This window comes from Equus quagga, chromosome 11 (genome assembly GCF_021613505.1).
Source record: "Equus quagga isolate Etosha38 chromosome 11, UCLA_HA_Equagga_1.0, whole genome shotgun sequence".
NCBI classification, from domain to species: Eukaryota; Metazoa; Chordata; class Mammalia; order Perissodactyla; family Equidae; genus Equus; species Equus quagga.
The window spans coordinates 24557412-24578905 of record NC_060277.1 but is presented as its reverse complement, the minus strand read 5'-3'; the positions used below and the strand labels follow the sequence as shown (position 1 = coordinate 24578905).

Sequence of the window (21494 nt, the reverse complement as noted above, 5' to 3'; positions counted from 1 at the left end):
CAAGAGAAACATTTTTAGGTACATGACATTTCTTTTGGGTACAGTCACTGAATTTGAAAATTCAGGATTTCATTTAAAGGGGCAGAGCGTGTATTTGGGACACAGAGGAAAGGCTAGATTTATAAAGCCACCATTTTCTTCTTTCCCTTTGACAGCTGGTCAAATAACCCAGAACTCTTCCAGAAGATATTTTTATGACCGACACTGGCTCTCAAACGAGAAACAGGCAGGCCTGTGCTGGACAATACAGGAGCCACTAGCCACATGTGGCTATCAATCGTGGCTAGTGTGACTGAGGAACTGGGTATAAATCCATTTTAATATAAATTTAAAAACTGATACTTGTTTCAGTTACTAAAAAAAAATTAAGTATGTCTGCAGCTACTTGAATATGTGCATCTAGGTTTTCAAGTATGAACTGTATGAACTCTAAACATAGATCAAGTATGTCCAATGAACGTTAGCATCGAAATGGAGCGTGAAGTGTAAAACACACATCAGATTCTGAAGACTTACTGTGACAAAAAAGCATGTAAAATATCTTATTAGTACATTTTTATATTGACTATATGTTGAAATGATACTATTTGGCAAACGGATTAAATACACTATTTTATTAAAATTAATTTCATCCTTTTTATGTTTTTAATGTGGCTACTAGAAAATTTAAAATCACATATGTGGCTCACATTATATTTCTCTTAGCGCAGAGGTAGCCTGTCATAAAGCTAGTTAAAACTTGACTTTACAGTCACGTGACCATATATCCTCAATAATTCTATCCAGAGTGAGTAGTTAAAAATTCATCTACTTTAATACTATGTATCTCCTGGAGAAAATGGGGGCCAGGAGACTTTGAAAAGCTAGTAAAATCTTTGCATTTTAAGAATACAGTTAAAATAAATAGTTTAAATGACTTAAGTCAAGAAGCTGAAATAATTATTTAGGGCATAACTGTATTTGTAAAAATGATACCTTTGCTCTAGGCAGGCCAGATTTAACATTACTTTGGTTGATGCATATAAGATAAACCTTCTTGGAAATTCTGTGAATTATACACAAGAAAATATGGTTTGGCAAATATGTTGAAAACTGCTTTCATCTTCTCTCAAACCCTAAAGAATTTTCTATTACTTTAACCTCCAAAAAACTTACTTGATTCGGGTGGACATCAAAGATGTCTAAAACAAGAAAACTAGTAACTGATGTGAAGACTGTTAATTTTAGGGTAGATTACCCCTATTCTCCACTAGCATCATGTAAATTTACATAGACCGGTGCTCCCCTTCTTATCTCAAAAATCCTCAACCAGTTGACGTGAGAGAAAGCGGTCAAACTTTACAGTAAAATATGCTGAGCTGGAAAACCTAACCCAAACATAATTTAATCTTTTGATGATTATTCAAAATCATACAATGATTACAGACAGATGCTGGCTACTAAGTCTGTGAGGCTCAAAATTATTTTTAAGATTAAGAGAAGATATTTATTTTTAAAAATGATGTGTCCACTTTGTGGGATTTAACCTACTTTGCAATAAAAATAGATTATAAGTTCCCATCTCCAGAAAGTTATCAGACACAATACTCAGATCAACTTTTTCAGAAATCAATCAATTTCCAGAATTCAGCAGAGTATATTTAACAAAAATTACACTGAATAAAATTTTATATTCCAGAATATTCGAGAAAGCTTTAATTTCATCATGAAGATCAAATATTGCTGACAAAATTCAGAATTTATTTGGGGTGAATACCTTGATCTAATTTCATACTTTAAACTTTTTAATTAAATTTTCAATAACCTGCTTTTAAAAAATATGTACATCCATGTTTCTCGGAAAAATTGAGTTCAGAATTTTAAAAATAATCCTATACTTTTGGCTTTCTTGTTATATGAATTTTGAGTTAAAATAGACATTTAGTTTCTATGTCTTTGAATCTCCCTTAAACAGGACACGATGAGCCCATCATACTGCACAAATATTAACTGTTGAGAGACAGTCACTCTGTCTTAGGGGAATGGAAGTTATTAAAAGGACAGATTCCCTAAAGTTGTGATTTGTCACATTCAGCCCTGACTTGTCTTGTAATGGCAACTGTGTTGCCTTCGAGAGAGATAAGGAAGCAAAACCAACCATTCTACGCAATTCAATGTATGACTTCCTTTGTTCTAAAACATAAAAAATATAACTGGAAAGGTCAGCAAGACCATAACCTATGGCTGTGAACATTTAATACTTATAGAAAAGTCTAAACCAATGCCCCCAAAGAAAAATTACCCAAGTCTTTAAGAGATGCAGTAGGTGAAAACGAAAGCCGTTCATCAATATTGAAATGCTAAATCCAAATCAGTAAGATACAGAAGACATGATGCACAGTCTCGCTGCCTGGATGCAAAGCACAACTGTCAGCTGGCTATCAAAGCTCTGTAAGGATCTGTAAGAGAGCATCTCAGACAGCCCGACTTCAAGCACACAATCCATATATGGCTGTTATGGCTGGCTTACGGAGAAGAGACTGACAGAGCAGTCAAACACCTTTTCAGGTCAGCTCTGCTCCTGGCTGAGCGGGGCGGGCTGGGCCACGTGGTGGGTGGGTGGGGGCGGAGCCGGCTCCTGTGTCAGCTGCAAGTGCTGAGCAGGATCTGAAGCGCTTGTTAAATGGAGCTCTCCTGTTTGTTCTGGATGGGCGTGAAGATGTTCCAAGGTTTCCTTGGAGAGTGTGATCACGTGCACTGGCTCGTTCTGTGAGGGTTCCATCTGGCTTTCAATCATATCGAGGCTCTGAATGTGTTCTGTTTGCTCCTGCTGAGCTGAAAGAATTAAATTCTGCAGCTGTTCTGGCTGTTGCGTGAGCAGGGTGAGATTAGCAGCCTGGTCTGCAGTCATGTTCTGGGAACTCTCTGTGGCCACGATGCTGATTCCTTGGCTAGGACCAGGCATGAAATTGATGTTATGTACAGAATCGGTTACAAGCAGCTGAATTTCCTGCTCTCCGGAGGTAGAGAGTTGATATGGCTGCAGCTGAAGAATATTCCTGACCTCTTCAGTGTTGTTATTGCCGGACACGCTGCTGGCATCTGACACCTGTTTCTCTTTGCTATGGATTTTCAAGTGAGCCTTCAAGTTGTCTAAGCGAGCAAACTGTAAGTTACACTCAGGGCAGGAGAAAGGTTTTTTGCCCGTGTGTAGAATGCAGTGTCTCCTCTTGGCACTGGAGTCAGAGAAGGATTTGCCACAAATGCCACAGGAGTATGGCTTTTCTCCTCTATAAAGAAATACACATTTTATATGAAAACCAGAAAGGTCCATTACTTCCTGCTTCCTTAGGGAGAAGCGGGCAACAATAGAGGAAAATTAACTAGACAGGGAGTCGTAAGTCTCGGGTTCTGAGTAACTTAAGGAACCGGAGCCAGTCACAACTTCCATGGGCTTCAGTTTCTAATTTCAAAAAACAAAAGGTGGGGGTGGTGTTTCAGGAAGGGTGGCAGATGGGGCTGGGCTGGATGTGATAAATTTTTATGATTCCATATTTCAGATAAGAAAGTAAATACTTATATATTACACATAGAGTTCTTTTTGGTTTTATTTCTCACAGCTAATTTTTATACTCTAATGGCCAAATAAGTATATATGATTCATTTCAATGTTAAAAATTGAGTAGCCTCTAATTATCTGTGATGCTGTTAGAAGAACTACTAAATCTAATCTGGAAGTGAGTTGTATGAATAAAAACATTTATTCAGAAACATTAAACTTTATTTTTGAAGATTTAAACTTTGGACGAGCCCTCAGCCCAAAATCAAAATTCAAGAAATGGAGTCAATAATGCAAACTTTTGCTGGCCAGAATCAGTTTTCTTGATTTTGCCTAAGTGAGGAATTTCTTTACTGAAAAGATAAAATAATAAAATACACAGAAAATTCTACCAGAGTAATAACTTGGGGAAAAGAGCTAGACAGGCACATGTCACCCCACTGAGCGCCAGGGTCAAGTGAGGACTCCACATGACAGAAATATCTGCGAAACTTTACCGATGGATCCTGATGTGGGTCTGCAGAGAACTCTTTGCTGTGAAAGATTTGCCACAGATTTCACAAGTAAATGGCTTCTCACCTGAAAAAAGGAAAGCGTTTAGAAACATACCTTCAACATAAAACAAAGAGCAAAACTCAGCCCACAGTTTCACAATATAAAAAAGAAGAAAGGCAACGTCACTTGAATCCTCAGGAAGCATGAACGAAGGAAGCACTCACCAAGCCCTACTATGCACCTGAGCACCGTGTAGATACAGAGAAAGACTAAGGGATGGTTCTTTCCCTTAAAAACTTCAAAGCTGAAACAAGGAGGTAAGCGATTATCCGGAGGACAAAGGAACCCCACATTTACTGCTGGACCGTCCACTCTGAGGTAACTTACAAGCTCGTTCCTTACCGCTTGGTTAGGCGCCCTCTTGACTTTCATAAGGAGCCCTGTGCACCAAGTGACTTACGTATTATCCATGTTTATATCTACCTTCCAAAAGTAGCCTGAGTCCGACCACCTCTCACCACCTCCCCTGATACCGCTGGTCCAGGCCACGGCCGTCTCTGCGGCAGCCTCCCAACGGGTCTCCCTACTTCCGCTCCTGCTTCCCTGCCATCCACAGTCAATGCGGCAACCACAGTGATCCTTTGGGCAATCAGACCATTTCATGCTTCCGCTGCAAACACTCTTACTGGCTCCCCATCCCCACCCCGCAATAAAAACCAAAGCCCTGGGCCTACAAGGAATCCCAGATCTGTCCACCCAGCCCCATCCCTCACCCTAAACCTCACTAACCTCATCAGGCACTCTCCCCTTGCTCACGAGCACTCAGACTCCCGGGCACCCTGGAGAGGCAGTGACCACACCCCAGACAAGCCCTGCTCAGGGCCTTCATGCTCACCACCCCCGTCCCTGGCATGTCTCCCCCAGGGGTCTCTCTCCACACTGCCTCCAAGTCTCTGCTCAAATGTCACTTTACCACCGAGGCTTCATCAACACTGTCCCACCCCTAACACTTCTTAGTCTAGTTCCCCAACTTATTTTTCCCACAATGCTATCACCACCTCATATACTGTATACATTATTTACTATCCCCCCCTTCTTATATAGGATAATTTGTGGACTTGTCCACTCCTAGCACGCCAGTGCCTAGATTCAGGCCTGGCACACTTCCAAAAATCCCTGTTGAATGAATGAATTTCACAGAGTGGAAACTAAGGCCCACCCAAGACGTCGTGACTGCCCCAGACACCACTATGAATTAATAAAGCTTCGACAAGCATTTATTCAGCATTAGTTTGTACACTGCACATGCCATGACAGACTGTCATGCCTTCCAGAAACAAAATTAAGTGATCCTACTGCAGGCAAGGGAACTATGAATTGAAAAAAGAGAAAGAAGCAAAATCCAGCTTAACCAGCTAACAGCAAGGGATAAGGGCAATTTGAAGGGGAGGATGGTGAGGCAGCTTCCCCTTCAGAGCATCTACTGGAGAATTCAGTCTAGACACTTCTCCAAGCTCCATCTAGGCAGAAGACACTTGTGACAACCCAGAGTCTGCATCTTTGCATCAATAACTCTTACCAGTCCAAAGGTTAAAACCAGGCCACTGCCATTATCTGTCCAAATCGGAGCTGGGGCCTACTCTGATCTCAGTCATTCTTCTTTCTCTCCAGATCCAGAGACTGAGGACCTGCTCTGTTTGCTCATCACTGTAAAGTTCTCTGTGGGAAACATATATAACAATGCTAACTTCATCATTCAATTCCATCTGGGTTTACGACATCTCAGAAAGTCTTTCTGTTGGCAGATGTTTTAAATAATGGGAATTCTTTCCTGGAACATCCTCCAGGACAGTAAGAAAAATTTTCCTAGCCAAGGTGAATCTGGGGAAAGTCTTCCTACTCCTCTGGATTCTGATCTGTTCTGGTAAGAGTTACACAGCTCGACTGCCTTCAGTTGAGTGACCCATAACTTCTTCAGTTTATTCAGTTCTAAAACGCTGCTGGACGGTCAACAACGTACAGAGCTAAGAAACAGAAAAGAAACAAAAAATATGCTCACTGCCTCAAAAAGAACGTAGGTCTATCAGAGAAGATAAGATACATGTGGTCATCAAGTAATGTGGGGCTGTATTGGACTAAACATTAAAATGAGAAGGATCAACAATATTGAGCGTGACGAGATGATGGATGTGGAGGAGGCAGGGTGTGGCTGGACTGGAGGGAGGCCTGGTTCAGGTACTAAGATAAATATGACTGCCAAAAAGCAGCTGTTGGAAATGAGCACACAGTGTGGACAAAGAGGGGCGAGGATTTACTCTGAGGAGTGGTGGAGCTCAAAGGTGAAGCCAGGCCACAAAGAGCCGTAAATTCCAGGCAGAGGACCTGTGGAACTTCTGGAGGTTTTTAGTAGAAGAACGTGATACAAGTACTAGGAAAAAACATGGGAATGATTGGTAGGGTGGGCTGTAGGCAGCAGGACCAAGCAGGAACTCCTTAAGAGTCTACACACAAAGGGCTGAAGTCAATACCTGGGAGGTACAGGAGGCAGATGGAGAGGCAGAAAAAAACGCGAGGTGACAGAGCCTGGGTGGCAGCGGGGCCAGAAGTCTAATACAAGGATTACACAATGGCAGTTAAAGGAAAGGCAGAGACCTGAGTTTGACCCTATAGGTTCCACCCAGGGGGCAAAGATAGAAATATTTAAGTAACTCAAGGGTTTCCTTCCAGACCCCCTTCTCAGCAGCATACGCCACCAAGCTCACCCTTGCCCTGATGCCTTGTAAATCCCCCTCCTAGCTCCAGAGAGTACTGACTACTCTGTGCTTGTTGGCTATCACAGCTCATTTCCCACTGCCATCAGCTCAAACCCGGAATAACCTTCCTGGTTCATGGCGGCACCATCCAGCCCCTGCCCCAGCCAGGCCCAACGGTCACCTGACATCCTCTGTTCACTCTGCGTTCACATTCAATTGGCAATGCAGGTCTATATATTTTAATTCCTAAAACAACTCCTTTGTTTTTCTTTAAACATCACCCATGCTCACTGTAAAAGACTGAAATAATATTGAAAAGTACAAAGTATTTAAAAACCACTCTGAATCCCCCACTTGAGGTAGCTAGTTAACACTACGATGAACATCCTTAGAGACATCTCTCTGTGCATATACGCACGTGAGGATACAATTTTACACCATGAGATCGTCCAGTGCATGCTGGTCTGTAATGTCAAATAAAGCCACACCACCATTTTAAAAGGGTGTGTTGTGTTCCACTGTGTATCTTGTCCAAAATTTACATAACTCAACCCTTACTAACAGACACTTAAGTAATTTTTTAAGCCTGTGATATTAAAACAATCCTGCTTACGATGAACATCCTTATGCAAATATCTTTTCACAAGTGGGCAATTTACATTTTGATGCATGTTGTACAACTTCTTTCCAGAAAGTTCCCAAATTATATTCCCACCAACAGAACATAAAGATGCCCATTTCCTCACATATTTGCCAATCTAACGGGCAAAAAAGCAGCACACATTTCTTTTTCTGTGATGATCAATGCAGTTAACATTGTTTTAAACATCTACTGGCCATTCCCACGTCTCCTGCTCAGTTTTCTACTGGGGTCCTCACCCTTTAATTTTGGGGATGTTAATACTTTGTCATGTCTGCAGCAGCTGTTTTTTCCTGGACTAAAAATCTCTTAAATACATCTCTTTCTTCCACTCTCTTGATCTGAAGGTCTTCATCTTTCTTCCCCAAAGAGCCTGCTAACCGGCTTATCCCCAGGACCCTCCGTCTCTGACCATCCTCCTGGGGCTGCCTGAGTCCTTTTCAATACACAAATCAAAACATGCCTCCTCTCTGCCCAGAGATCTCCCCCGCACCTGCCTTCACCATGGTCTGCCCCGTGTTGGCAACCTCACCCCAGCTGCTCACCCTGGAATGCCTCACTCGGCCCTCGGATGCCGGCCTCTTACATCCTCAAGGCCCACACACCCTGTTCCAGTCTGGGAATGCCTCTTCCCACTTCCTTTGTCCATCCAGCACTTACTGTGGCTTCAAGATCCGGGTCTTTCCTCTGGGATGCTCTCCCAGATCTTCCCAGGGAAAGCCAATCATTTCCACCACTGTGTTCACACCTCTCCTGGGGCTTGTAGTGCACTGTCCTGAAATTCTCACTAGATTGCACACGGACTCTGTAAGGGTATGTTATGGTGAGGGGCCCCAGATCACACAAAGATGGGGATGAGCAACATTACGGGATGGTCTGGAAACATACGCCTGAGGAGATTTAGGAAGCTTCAAATCCAGTCCAACAAAAAGAGGCTGTGAATGAAAGCTGTGACTTCATTAACTCTACTATGTGTTACTAGGCAGGGCATCTGCACGTGAGCGGGAGCCCATGGGGTAGACCCAGTGTTTATCTAACACCACGCAACGGTCAGGCACACTGAGCGCTGGGTCTGTATTGTGGGGTCAGAGGTCACTCACCAGGCTTCTCCACAGCCTGGGCTAATTCCCTGAACTTGCCCCAGCTCAGCAAGCAACCTCTGATCATTAACTTGGTTTTCAGGCACAGTGATGTAAGGAAGGCAGTACTACAGGCATAAGAAAGGTAAGGTCCCTTTGTTAAGTTAACGCATTCGCTGGCTTATCACTCCTGTGATTGGCTGGCTTGGCTCAGTCCCTGCCAGCCTGCCAGCACCAGGCACAGGGACGAGATCTGAGCACCACAGCCTGCGCTGCAGCAACGTCACTGGCACTGCCTGTCTGCCTGCCTCCATTTCAAAATGCATCCATCTCCCCCACTGAAGACGCCCTCTTAGGGAAGAGGACATCTCTGAGGCATCTTTGATTTCCTGTGCTTGGCAGAGGACACCTAACCCGGAGAGAGTTTACATTAAAGAGCTGAGAGGTGACAGTCTTGGTTTTCCAACTGAGTGTGGCCCCTGCTCTTGCGACCAGTGCTTCCTGCCCTGGCCCTCTCAGCATGACCTGTGCTAAGTTCTGTTGACACCACTGTTTGCGGAGGTGAGTGCCAACTGCCAGGCAGCCTCTTCCCAAACCTTCCACTCTGCCCAGGGAGCAGGGAGGTGGCACGCCAACTCTTTTCAGCACCAACATGGTGCATACTCTCTGTGCCAGGGACACGTGGGTCATAGTCCCTGCCCTCAAAGAGCCCAATTTTGATGGTTTTGATTTTTCTTATTTCTAAGTCACACAAACCACCTGACAAGAGCCCTTCTTGTCTTCTTTTTTTCCATCACATATCTTCCACTTCCCTCTTCTGCTTCTCCTCAAAGTAGATAGGGTGGAGAAGTTTGCTGGGGTTATGGAGAGAGGACTTCTGTTCCTTTTCACCCCCACTTCAAGGCCTGCTCCTCCTCATAAAGACCAGAAGCCTAATGTACATCTTATATACTCAGAAGACAAAACCAAGATGAAATGTGTCCTCTCTGGCTATTCAACATAACCAAGTCGGGGCTGGCCCAGCGGCACAGCAGTTAAGTTCACACATTCCGCTTCTCAGCAGCCTGGGGTTTGCTGGTTCGGATCCCGGGTGTGGACATGGCACCACTTGGCACACCATGCTGTGGTAGGAGTCCCACATATAAGGTAGAGGAGGATGGGCATGGATGTTAGCTCAGGGCCAGTCTTCCTCAGTGAAAAGAGGAGGATTGGCAGCAGTTAGCTCAGGGCTAATCTTCCTCAGGGGAAAAAAAGCAACAAAACCCCATAACCAAGGCACCTCAGCTCTCCTCCACCCCTCCTCTCTCCCCTGGTATTCTCAGCACAGCTTCACATGCTACTTACAAGCCCATGTGTAAGCATGTAAACTTATACCTCTGCTTGCATGTTGCCTCTGAACTCCAGACTCAAACATCCAGCTGCCTCCTCCACATCTGCACTTGGATGTCAAATAGACATCTCAGACTGCTGTGTCCAAAATCTAACTCTTGATTGGCTCCTCCCATCGCCTTTCCTAGTTTTCCATCCGTCCAGCTGCATTTGCCTCCCCTTTCTCTCAGGCCCGACATCCACTCATGAGCAAATCACACTGACCATTCCTTCAGAACACATCCAGAAGTGGACCACTCGTCACCACTTCCACTGCCACCACACTGTGCCAAGCCCCTGATTACGGCCACAGCCTCCTAATGGGTCTCTTCACCCTCCTAATGGGTGCCCCCAGCCCACCTCTCCCCACCCCACATGGTAGCTGGGGTGATCCTGTTAAATTCTAAGTCACATCGCATCACTCCTCTCATTAAAGTCATCTCTCTCAGAATAAAATCCAGTCTTTACTGTGGACTCCAAAGTTCTTAAGCCTCAGTGAACACTAGCACTCCCTGGGGAACTGTCAGAGATGTCAATTCTGAGCCCCTAACCCAGGTCAGTTCAATCAGGATCTCTGGGCCTGGGACCAGGCCTTTTCTTTTCTAAAGCTGCTCAGGTGACAGAAGCATGCAGCTAGGCTGAGAGCCCCTGCAGTGCATGGACTCCAGCTGCCTCTGGTGTCCACCTACCCAGCTGCTTCCTATTCCCACCGCCCTGGCTCTGCCGGGGCCACTCCTGCCTCCTGGCATTTCTCCAGCATCTCAGAAATTCGCCTGCCCCAGGGCTCTGCACCTGCTGTGCCCTCTGCCTAGGAAGGTCTTCGCCTGGATAACCACAATGGCTTGCTCACTCCCCACAGCATTCTGATCTGCACCTAAGATGTCACCTCATCAGTGAGGCCTTCCCAGACAAGTCCCCACGGAAAAGGGCAGCTCCCCTTCCTGCACCCTGTCCCCTTACCCTGCATTTAGTTCTTCATAACACTGACCTCCACCTAACATGTCACACAGTCATTTGTTCTTCGCCTCCCCTGTTCAAATGTCAGCCCCTCAAGAGCAGGGGCTCTGTCCATCTCATTCCCCGCTGTATCCCCAGGACCAAGAAGAGTGCCCGGTACCCAGTCACTGTTCCATAAATATGTGTTAAATGGATGATTTAAATTTCACAGAACCTATAATGATAATGTCTGTAGAAAGACTATATCGAGATCCATTTTCATAAAACTCATCCCCTACGAGACATCTACTTTATAAAAGTAAATGACTTTAAGAAGAAAAACTTGTTTTTAAAAAAATGCCCAAAGCAACATGAACGAATCTGATATAGAACTTGAATAGACAATTTAACAGGATCGTTAAATAACCAAGCTACAAAAGAAAGTTTTTCTTAGAAAATATAACAGGCTTATTTTTAAGAAATATTCTTTACCAACAGGTCTAAAAGGCTCATAGTTTCACTCTTCTGATCTTAAATGAAAGAACTTGACCTTTCTTAACTGATCTTGCCTCTTCATCCCTGAGGCTGATTTTTCTGGAGGTGGCCATGCTTAAGCTTTAAGTACTAGTTTTAGGGGAGAAAGTGGAAAAACCCTCAGTGCCTATCCTACCTTTGTGTCTGCTTCATTTCTGTGTCTCTTTCAAAACTTGCTAAAAAAGTTTCCTGATAATCTTCAATGTTGAAGTAAATTAAGAGTGAAACACAGAACCAGACTCAGACTGCACCCTTTTGTGGTTTTAAATGAATTTCACACATGAATAGTGCTCAGTAAGTGATCTCTGTTTTACTAACCTACAGAGATGTGATTTCCCCACAGAATGCTGTGGACCGCATTTTGCCTTGGGCCTTTAAATGATCTACTTATAAAATTTCCACTCCCCAGACAGAGAAAGACGAACTCTGTATGACTCCACTCATAGGTGGAAGTTAAACATAGAGACAAAGAGAACTGATTGGTGGTTACCAGAGGAAAGGGAGGTTGGGGGGAGGGCACAAAGGGTGAAGTGGTGTACCCACAACACGACTAACAATAATGTACAACTGAAATTTCCCACGGTTGTAAACTATCATAATCTTAAGGAAAAAAAAAAAGTAATAACGTGAAAAAAAAAAATTTCCACTCGCTTTACAGAACCACAGTGGACCTGGAGTACTTCCTTCCTCACTCTCCTGAAAACATAGAGTGTACTGGAAAGAAAGGGAGAGATGGAGTTTTACCTGTGTGTGTTCGTAGATGTTTCTTTAGCTGCGACACATCCATGAATTTGCGATGGCAGTGGTTGCATTCCGGTAATGAGTGGCCTTGTCGCAACAATAAAAAAAGTGTCAGTGCATATATGCTGTCCCTGCATTTCTTCAGTGATCTGTGTTAAAGCACTTCCCTGAAAAATAATTACTTTAAATATGGTACTTTAATAAAACAACAATTTTTTTTATTAATCTGGCAAGTTAGTATTTTCCTACGCATCTCAAGTCACTGCTTCCCCAAGAGAGCTGGGACCTTTCCAATCTCCCTAAATATAATGTCCCTACCCCCAATTCATCTCTTATCAGTTGGCAGGAAAGAACAAAGGATAAGGGGTAGAGCCAAGCGGGAGAAAGCCTGCACTGACAGCTATGGGGTGGTGACGTCTCTGTCCAGGCAGCACGAACAACCAACCAATCGAGTGGTGCCCTTTCAGTCAAGCGGCACTTCTGAAAGATACCAATTCTGCAGGGTTTTTGGGTGTGGCACCAAAACTGTAGCATAAAAATTAAATATAAACCACATGGTAGTAGAGACTCACACAAGGACATCTAATTTAGATTGTTTTTTAAGACTCTTTTGCCTAAATACTCATTTATCTTCTACAATATGGAACTAATATTGCAGAAGTAATTTGCATTTTGTTTCTGCCCAACACACCAATCCAAATTTTCTCACTTTATTATACCTGTATGCACTCGGTAATGGCTCTTTAGTTGTCTTTTCTGGCTGAAATATTTTCCACACTGATCACAGGTAAAAGACTTCTGTCCTGCCAAATAAAAAACAAAACACTAGAATGTGCAAAAAACTATAAAGAACTAGAATGCTCACCAATAAGGTAAATACCACAGTGGGCCCAGGTCTCTATTTTTCTACAAATGAAACCAATGAATTGTCTACAAACTCAAATGCCTTCAGAGTCTACTACAGAAACATAAATGTGCAAAAGTACATAAGGCAATAGGGAGTGGTGGGGTCTGGGGTAAAACTGGAGAATTCAGGTTTTCCACAAAGGCAATAATCCAAATAAAATAATTCTAAAATAATCAAAAAAACTAATCCAAAGTAAAATAATTCTAAACTTTGGTGGTTAAACCATGTCTGCACACTGAACTTCCAGCAGCCAGTTGATAAGCCCTAGTTTAAGGCTCAAGCTATGCAGAACTCTAAACTCTACTCCAACAGATGCATAATTCTGTCTTTCAATGACATCATGTGGGAAATGATACCAGGCTGGGAAAATACCATTTAGCTCATGGGAATGCCCACCCTGGGAATGGGAGCCTGGCAGCAGCTGGCCCTCTGGTACAAGTGCGGCTACCTGAGTGCAGGCTCATGTGCTCTAGCAGCGAGTGCTTGGTGGTGAGGGCCTTGCCGCACACGGTGCAGGTGTACGGCCTCTCGCCTGTGTGCATCCGGCTGTGGACCTGCAGGGAGTGCTTCTGCGCAAAGCCTTTTCCACATTCGTTACACTTGAAAGGTCGCTCCCCTGGAAGAAAAGCCCCAGAAGCATGGTGTAAGCAAGAATCTCCACATCTTTCTGTTCCCTCCAAAATTAAAATGACAAGAAAGGGATTTCTCTTAAAAGGCACATGTCCAAAAGGCCAAGGAACAGGAGCGACAAGAGCAGCAATACAATTGTGGAAGCTGGAATAGAGGAATCTGATGCCAGCAGAGCGGAGCGCTGAGACGCAACCTAATTTTTAAGACAGAGCTTCCGTAAGGCTCAGGAATTGGGGGCAACTGTTTTCTCTGAAAATGGGAGTAAGGAGCATAAATGACAGTCTGTTCCAAAGGAAGGGAGACACCCCCACCAGATCCAGTCTCCTACTCCACGCCACCAGGACACTGACCCTCTCCCAACGGAGGATGGAGACTGTTCTCTGTAGAGCGTAAAATCAAGGGTCTCTGGCCTAGGGGTCTCCAATGAGAGGACTCCAGGCACAGTGGAGTGGGACTACTATGGGTCAAGGTTGATGTCTGGGATGATGAGACTCTTCCCCTCCCGCCCACCCGCCCTTGCCTTCTTCCCTCTCCTGCTCTAGACACTGGCAGCCAGGCCTGTGGCCTCCTGGTGGGAGAGTGGAGTGTCTTCACCTGGGATGTGAAGGGCCGAGACAAGAGAGCTGAAGTTAGATGCCAGGCATCAGCAAAGAAGTGGGGGCCAGCCACACCAGCCCCAGCGAGGCTGCTGTCTACAGGCCCTCTCCACACCCGCAGAGTTGCCAGTAGCTTTTAGTAAACCATGCTTACATATGACTATGACTTTTTAAAAAAAATCACCATTCAAGGAAGGCCTTTAGTAGCTGAAACAGATACCAAAGCAAACAAGAAAAAAAGCAACCTGCAGATAACAGAAACTGCCCCAGGTGAAGAAAATATTAAAACCTAACAAATAAGCAAATATTATCATTAACATGCTCACAGAGGTGAGCTATGACATTGCGATTCTAATAAAATAAGGATTCTAACAAAATTAAATTTAGAGAAAAAAGATCTCCTAGAAGTAAAAAAAAATAAGAGTAGAAATAGAAAAACTATAAGGGCTGAAATAAAAAGCAGAAATCTCCCAGAAAGTAGAGTAACAAGTGATGGAAAACAAGAGAGAAAAGCTAAGGAAGTTAAGGGATGGATCCAGGAGGCTCTTGGACAAATAGCAGGAGTTCCACAAAGAGAGCACAGAGGAAACAGAGGGCAGAAATCATCTATTAAAAAATCTGAGAAAACCTTCTGGAACTGAAAGATATGGCTTTCAGACCATATGGATCTACTGGTATCCACCCAAATGGAAGAGAACAGACCCACACTAAAGTGACGCATTGACAAATTTCAGAATCCTGGGGGCGAAAGGGAAGATCCTACATGCTGCTTTCCTTAACTAGTCTCACACAACTATTTAACTCTAAACCATGCTTTATTACAATTCAACAAAAAATCCTCAACTGTCCACTTTGTTCCAAGGACCAGAATTCGGGGCTTCCAATATAGCTGTTAAAAACCTTAAGGCTTCAGACAATGAAATCAGAAGCTCTGGGCTTCAGGCCCAGGCATGGGCCATTTCAGAAGTTCCTTAGGCGGTTCTAATGTGCAGTCACGTTGAGAACCACAGTGCTAGATGCTGCTGAGTCAGATGACAGCAAGCTGCTAGATGACAGAAGCCTTAAGCACCAGTCCCTATACTTAAGCTTACCATTAAGTAGAGGGGTATTTACATGGTAACTACAATGTATCCCAAAGCAAAGTGAGTTAAGTGCATATGAAAGGGCTCAAAGGAGGAAGGGATTTCTGGCGAGGGCTGCAGTGTTCCATAAGGTGGCCATTTAAATTAACTACAATAAAATTAAAAATCCACTTCCTCAGTCACACTCATCACATGTCAGGTGTTCAAAATCCACATGTGGCTACTGGCCACCATATTGGACAGTGCAGATAAAGACTATTTCCATCATTACAGAAGGGTCTCCTGGCCAGCGCTGGGTTAGAGGGACCAAAAGGAGAAGACATTTACAGGTAGATGGCTGAGTGAGAAAGCCGTCCAGACAGATCTGGACAAAAGCAAAGCTATGGTCAACATGAGGAATGTTCAGGAGTCCGAAAGCAGAATAAATTTGGCTAGAGCTGGATACCTGGGCATTAAAGCCTTGAACCAACAACTCCAAATAAAAAGACATGCTCTGCAATCAGGCTACCTGGCCTCAAATCCCAGCTCTGTCACTAAATGGATGATGACAGGGGTAAGTCACTTAAGCTTTCTAGGACATGGTCTCTTTATCTATACAACGGGAAAAATATTACCTATCTTGCAGGATTGTTGTGAGAATTAAATGCAATAGCATGTATAAAGGCTTTATTACAATGCCCATCACACAGAAGTCGCACAATAAATAAAAGCTATTATCATTCCTATTCCAAATGTATTCCAATAAACTACGAAAGTGTAAAATTACCCGTGTGGCTCCTCTGGTGGATTGCTAAAAAGTGATTGTACTTAAAGACTTTGCCACAGTCTTTACAACGGGCCTCAGGGCCGCCAGGGCGCCTTCTCCTTCCACAGACCCTCTTTGCAGATGCCTGGTCATCTTCATCCCCAACAAGCTTGTAATCTTTAAGTTTGACAGACTTCCGAATCCTTCGCTTGCTGTACCGACTCTGGCCGTCCTGCCCATCCTGGGTCTTGGGATCACAGTTCTCATCTTTTTCAGCGGGCATTTCCTCTCCTCTACCTGGTGCACAAGCAGGCTCAGATTCTTCCATTTCTTTTGGGGGAATCTGTTCATTCAGTACGCCATTGTCTCCCTCTTTAACCACAAAGTTTTGTCTATTCTGAACCGAATTGTTCACTCGCAGCTGTATTTCTTCCTCTGCAGCCACTTCTGATTTTCCCTCCTGCAAACTGTTGACTTTTCTTGGTCTTCCCCGTTTCCGCTTCGGGGGGTCATTTTTCTTATTAGAAATAACAACTACTGGAGCACTAGCCGTGTTCAAAGTCGGTGGCTTTGGGGAGCTGTGATTATTTTGAAAGTCTGCGTATGCTTTTACCAGGTCATAGACTTTCAAGAACTGAGCAGTAGCCAGGATTTGTTCTGTACTTTTCTCACTGGCCTGGAGGCAACCCGTGTAGATAAATTCCAGCAGGATGCCAAACGTGTCGGCAACCATGCCTTCCAGCATGTAAATGGACTGGCCGATCTCCCCCTCTTCCGCAAACATCATTGAGAAGTATTCACTACTGGCAGCGAGTAAGGCCTTGTGGGCCCGGAAATGCACATTCTCCACGATTAAAGTAATGTCACAGAGAAAGCCTTTCTTCCTCTGATCCTCGAAACTGGCCAGGACCGTGTCACTGTGTGTGTCCGAGTGTACAACGAGCTGCGCAGAAGGCTCTGATGATGTTTCTGCCATTTTCTTTAGAAGCCAAGAAGGATTAAGCCTGAAATAGAAAACAATGTCTAAAAAGGTGGAAGCATCGTCTAACAATGTTAATCCCAGCCTGAAGGAAGCTGCTATTCACTTAACATTGTCAAGTGAATTTTACCATGTACCTCTTTTAAAAATCTCTTTAAAAATTTAGCTTTGGGTTCTCAGTTCTGTTGTACCATTACCTAACTGGGTGAATTTCCAACATCCACATTACCTCTCCGGGTCTGTTTTACTCTTCTGTAAAAAGAAGGAATTGGGATCAACTATTTCTAAAGTCCTTCCCAGCACTAACTTTCCATAATTGCATAAGTATCAGAATGAGAACTACCGCGTCTCGCATTCACACATGATTACCCATTCTGTCTGTGAAAACAAATATGAAAAGGGCGAAGAAAACGTCCATGTGCGAAGTGAATTTGGGGGCAACTGCGATTCAACAACGTCAGGCGCAGAGGGCCTCGCTCTGGAAGGGCGGCGCGGACGGCCCGGGCTGGCGGCGGGCGGGGCCCCGGGGCCCCGAGTCCGCCGCGCCGGGAGCGGGGCGCGAGCGAGGCCCCCACCTCCAGGCCCGGGCCGCACCGGGGAGCGGACGGCTGGAGAGGGGTCGACACGGCCGCGGATCCCGCCCCCACGGACGGTAGGCCCGGGGCGGACCTACCTCTCGGGGCTGCCGGCTGGGTCCGGATCGCGGCCGGCCCACGCGACGGCCTGGCGGGCGCACCCGCGCCGGGCACCCTCCCCGGGCCCCCGCTCCGCCAGGTCCGCCGCTGGCGCTCCCGCGCCGCGCCAGCTTCTGGCCCTGCGCCGCCACCGCCGCCGCCGTCGCACCCAACCCGGAAGCGCCGGCGCCGGGAGCCGCCTGCGCGCGGACGCCGGACCACGTGGCCCGCGGAGGCGCCCCCGGCGGGGCGGGGCGGGGCGGGGCGGGGCCTGAGGTCCCAGGAGGCGCCGCCCCGAGAGCCCAAGCGAGTCTAGTGTTTGCAGTGAAGTGGGGACGATGGGTTGGAACAGCGTCTTCACTTGCAAGTGCGGAAGTTTTATATCTTGTTAGACCATTAACTTCTCACCGACACCTTAATCGGTTTTGTCTTTTCCCGGTCGCCGAAGCTGGGATTAAGGTCTCAAATATGTGACGGATGAATGAAATAACTTTACGTCCATCATCATCATCATCATCATGTAATGATAATATAATATTAATTATAATTATTATTTGCCTCCTAAATATTTTTCACACCTGCTTTCCCCTTTTCCTCCCCACTTCCAATGGCTTAGTCCAAGGCAGTGAAGAGAGTGACAGATCTGGGTACTGAGTGATCTTGGGCAAGTTATTTATCCTCTCAACCTTGCTTACCTTACCTGTAAAATGGAGATACTAACACTAGTGCCCACTGGGTTGGGTTGCGGGGGGATAAACAAGATTAAGTATGCAATGGGCTTAGTAAGTGCCTGGTTTAATTTATGTCTACTACCATTAAATTTTAATCATTCTTTTTAGTATCATTGTTATCATTATTATTATTCAGACTTTAGTCATTTTTCTTCTAGAGACCATTAAGGGTTCCTCACTAGTCGTAGTTGCAGTGTTGTTCCCTCCCACACACAGGAGTAGGACAGATCTCTCCAAGTACAAATACATCCACAGACTGGCGTCACTCCCTTGCTGAGAATCTTTTGTGGCTCCCATGTCCTCTCCTGATAAAGCCCAAGGTTCTTGATAGGTCTACAAACCCCACCCAAATCTAGTCTCCTCCTCCTTCTCTCTCCGACTATTTCAGCATCTTCTCTCCATTTATGCCTCACCAATACCTAATCGCTTATAATTTATCCCCCTCATCACAAACTTCCAGATCCCCAGCATGCCGTCAATAGCCATCAAGATTGTGAAACTGGAGGTGGAAATACCTGTCTGGCTTTTTAAAAATTTTACTAGTTTTTATTAAAATTAGCTCCTTCTCTGAGGTTTCCCCTTTGTCCTGAATTGCCTCTAAACCCCAGGATTTGTGGAGATCCAAGTGGGATGGGGGGCTCTGCCTGAATTTTACACACCAGCAGGAAGAGAAGTCAGTCCAAGGAGTTGACAGCCCCATTGTTTCTCACTGCCACAAGAATTTCAGTAAAAACACTGGTTCTCCAGAGATCCTCAGTCAACAGCTGAAAATGACGCAGTGCCAAGCTAAGCCAGGTACTCCTGCTCCCTCACCCCGCACATGCTCTGTGAGGGAGGCTGGGTCTGGAGCAGCTTCCAGCGTCAGCCACTCTTAGCAGAGACTAGCCCTTTATTCAAGGTAATTTTTTTTAGGATATATGTTGACTTTTCTTGAAATTATGGTGTGGTTGTTTTTGGTTAAGGCCAGCTGGTCTACCCTCAACAGGTCTTCATAACTTTAAATCTTGCAGAGTTGGGTTCAGGGTGCCAATCATTCACTCAACTAATGTTTATTCAGTGCCTACTAAATGCCAGGGATACAGCAACTAACAAGGCCCTTGCCCTTAAGAAGCTTTTATTCTACTAAGGTGAGAAAGGACAAAAATAGAAGTAACAATATAATTTCAGAAAGTGTGAGTTTCATAAGGAGTGATGATGGAGACTGACAGAGGAAGTGAAGTCATGATAGGGTGGCATCTGAACTGAGATCTAAATGATATGGAACCAGCTGTGTGAAGACCTGGAATAAGAATGTTCCAGCTAAGGGAAAAGCCAGCATAAAGGCTCTGAGAGTGGGAATGAGCTTGGTGCTCTTGAGAGACAGAAAGGCCTGTGTGGCTGGAGCACAGTGAATGAGGGGGACAATGTCAGGAGATGGGCTGGAGGTAAGGTTACCAGATTTTGCAGACAGAAACAAAGGATATCCAATAAAATCTGAATTTCATATAAACAATGAATAATATATCCTAGGACATCCTTAGACTAAAAAAAAAATCAATATGCTTATCTGAAATCCAAATTTAACTGAGCATCCTGTGTTTTGTCTGACAATCCTCATTGGAAAGGACATCTAATTCTGACAATACGGGCAAGTTAAGATTATGAAAAACACCTCCACTACAAGATGGTAAAAATGAAAACAGAAAATGCATAACTGAGCTTAAAGGAAAGTAAAGGAAATCCCAGGAGCCAAAAAATAGAGGGAATTGAAATCAGACTAGTAAGCTAGCCTTGGAGTCCTGGAAATCCTGGGGGTGTTTAATGAAACCAGGACCTAGAGGCTGAGGTTTTAATGGGCAAACTGGGACTAGCAGATAAAGTCTTCGGTGTGTGTGCAGTAGGGAGTTTGGACAGAGACCCTCTCACAGAAATCAGGCCCCTCAAAAGGCCTACAACTCCATGAAAGAGTGGGCTAGAAAAAAATACGCCTGCTGGCAAAGGGAGATAGCAAGAAAATACATCTTCCTTGGCCTTGTCTCCAGGTGAGGGGAAAAAGTCTCCTCTGAAAATTTGTGACCCGTCAGAATTTTAAAAAGAACTCTCCCCCAAAAGTTCTCCTAAAAATTAATAATGTAATCAATGAAATTTAAGAACCAATGGATAACATTTCAATAAAATTCATACATAACCACACACAAAGCTCTCTGAAAATTAGTAAACAGAAACCTTACTTAAAATAGAGTTGAGAGGCCAGAGGGAGAGCTCTGTAGACCTAGACTATTGCAGAGCCCAACAGGAAAAAGAAAAGGCTTCCTCTTCTTGCCCGGAACAGCTCAGCCAATGAGAGACTGTCACAATTCAGCCAATGAAAAACCACTACTCTTCAAACCCCAGGTCTCCTCCAATGGACTCTTCGTTTATTCTGGCCCTTGCAACTTCCTCTTCCCCTCTATAAAAGAGTTTCTTCTTCCCTTGCTGCAGAGTCCTTGTATATGGCTTGTCGTAGTTGCAGACCCCAAATTGCAATTCTTTGCTGATCTTGAATAAACCTATTTTTACTGGAGAAATAACTGTCTGCCTTTTTGTTTAGGGTCAACAACTTCATGGACATGTTAAACAGTTGAACAGAGAATTTGAAGAGAGAATTAGAAGATAGATCTGAAAAAACGATCTAGAAAGCTAGTCTCAAATAAAGAGATGGAAAGTATAGAAGAGATGTCAAGAGACTTGAAGAAACAGAATGAGAATGATTTATCATATAGTCTAATTGGAATTCCAGATGGAATGATTAGTGAGAATGAGAAAGAAACAATATTTAAAGATAATGATGAGCATTTTCCAGAATTGATGTAAAACAGAGATCTACAGATTTGGGAAGCACAACAAATTCCAAGAAGGCTAAACAAAAAATAAATTCATAGCTAGATATATCGTAGTCAAACTGCAGAACATCAAAGTTAGAGATCTTAAAAGAATGTAGAAAGAAAGTACTAATTATCTGTATAGGAAACCCAGTTATACTGACGGCTAACTTCTCAACAGCAACAGTGGAAGCCAGAGTCTTCAGTAGAATGATATTTTCAAAAT

General features: G+C 44.4%; 1 protein-coding gene across 1 annotated transcript; it reads right to left on the bottom strand.

Annotated features, from left to right (window-relative positions):
- Positions 1-1359: 1359 nt before the first annotated feature.
- Positions 1360-17879, bottom strand: ZBTB24 (zinc finger and BTB domain containing 24). Its single transcript, XM_046676951.1, has 7 exons — positions 17697-17879; positions 16066-17048; positions 13440-13607; positions 12804-12887; positions 12088-12171; positions 4036-4117; positions 1360-3269 (listed from the first exon to the last, which is right to left on the bottom strand). The coding sequence occupies exons 2-7, from the start codon at positions 17018-17020 to the stop codon at positions 2549-2551; spliced, it is 2094 nt and encodes a 697-aa protein (XP_046532907.1). The 5' UTR covers positions 17021-17048; positions 17697-17879; the 3' UTR covers positions 1360-2548.
- Positions 17880-21494: the final 3615 nt, after the last annotated feature.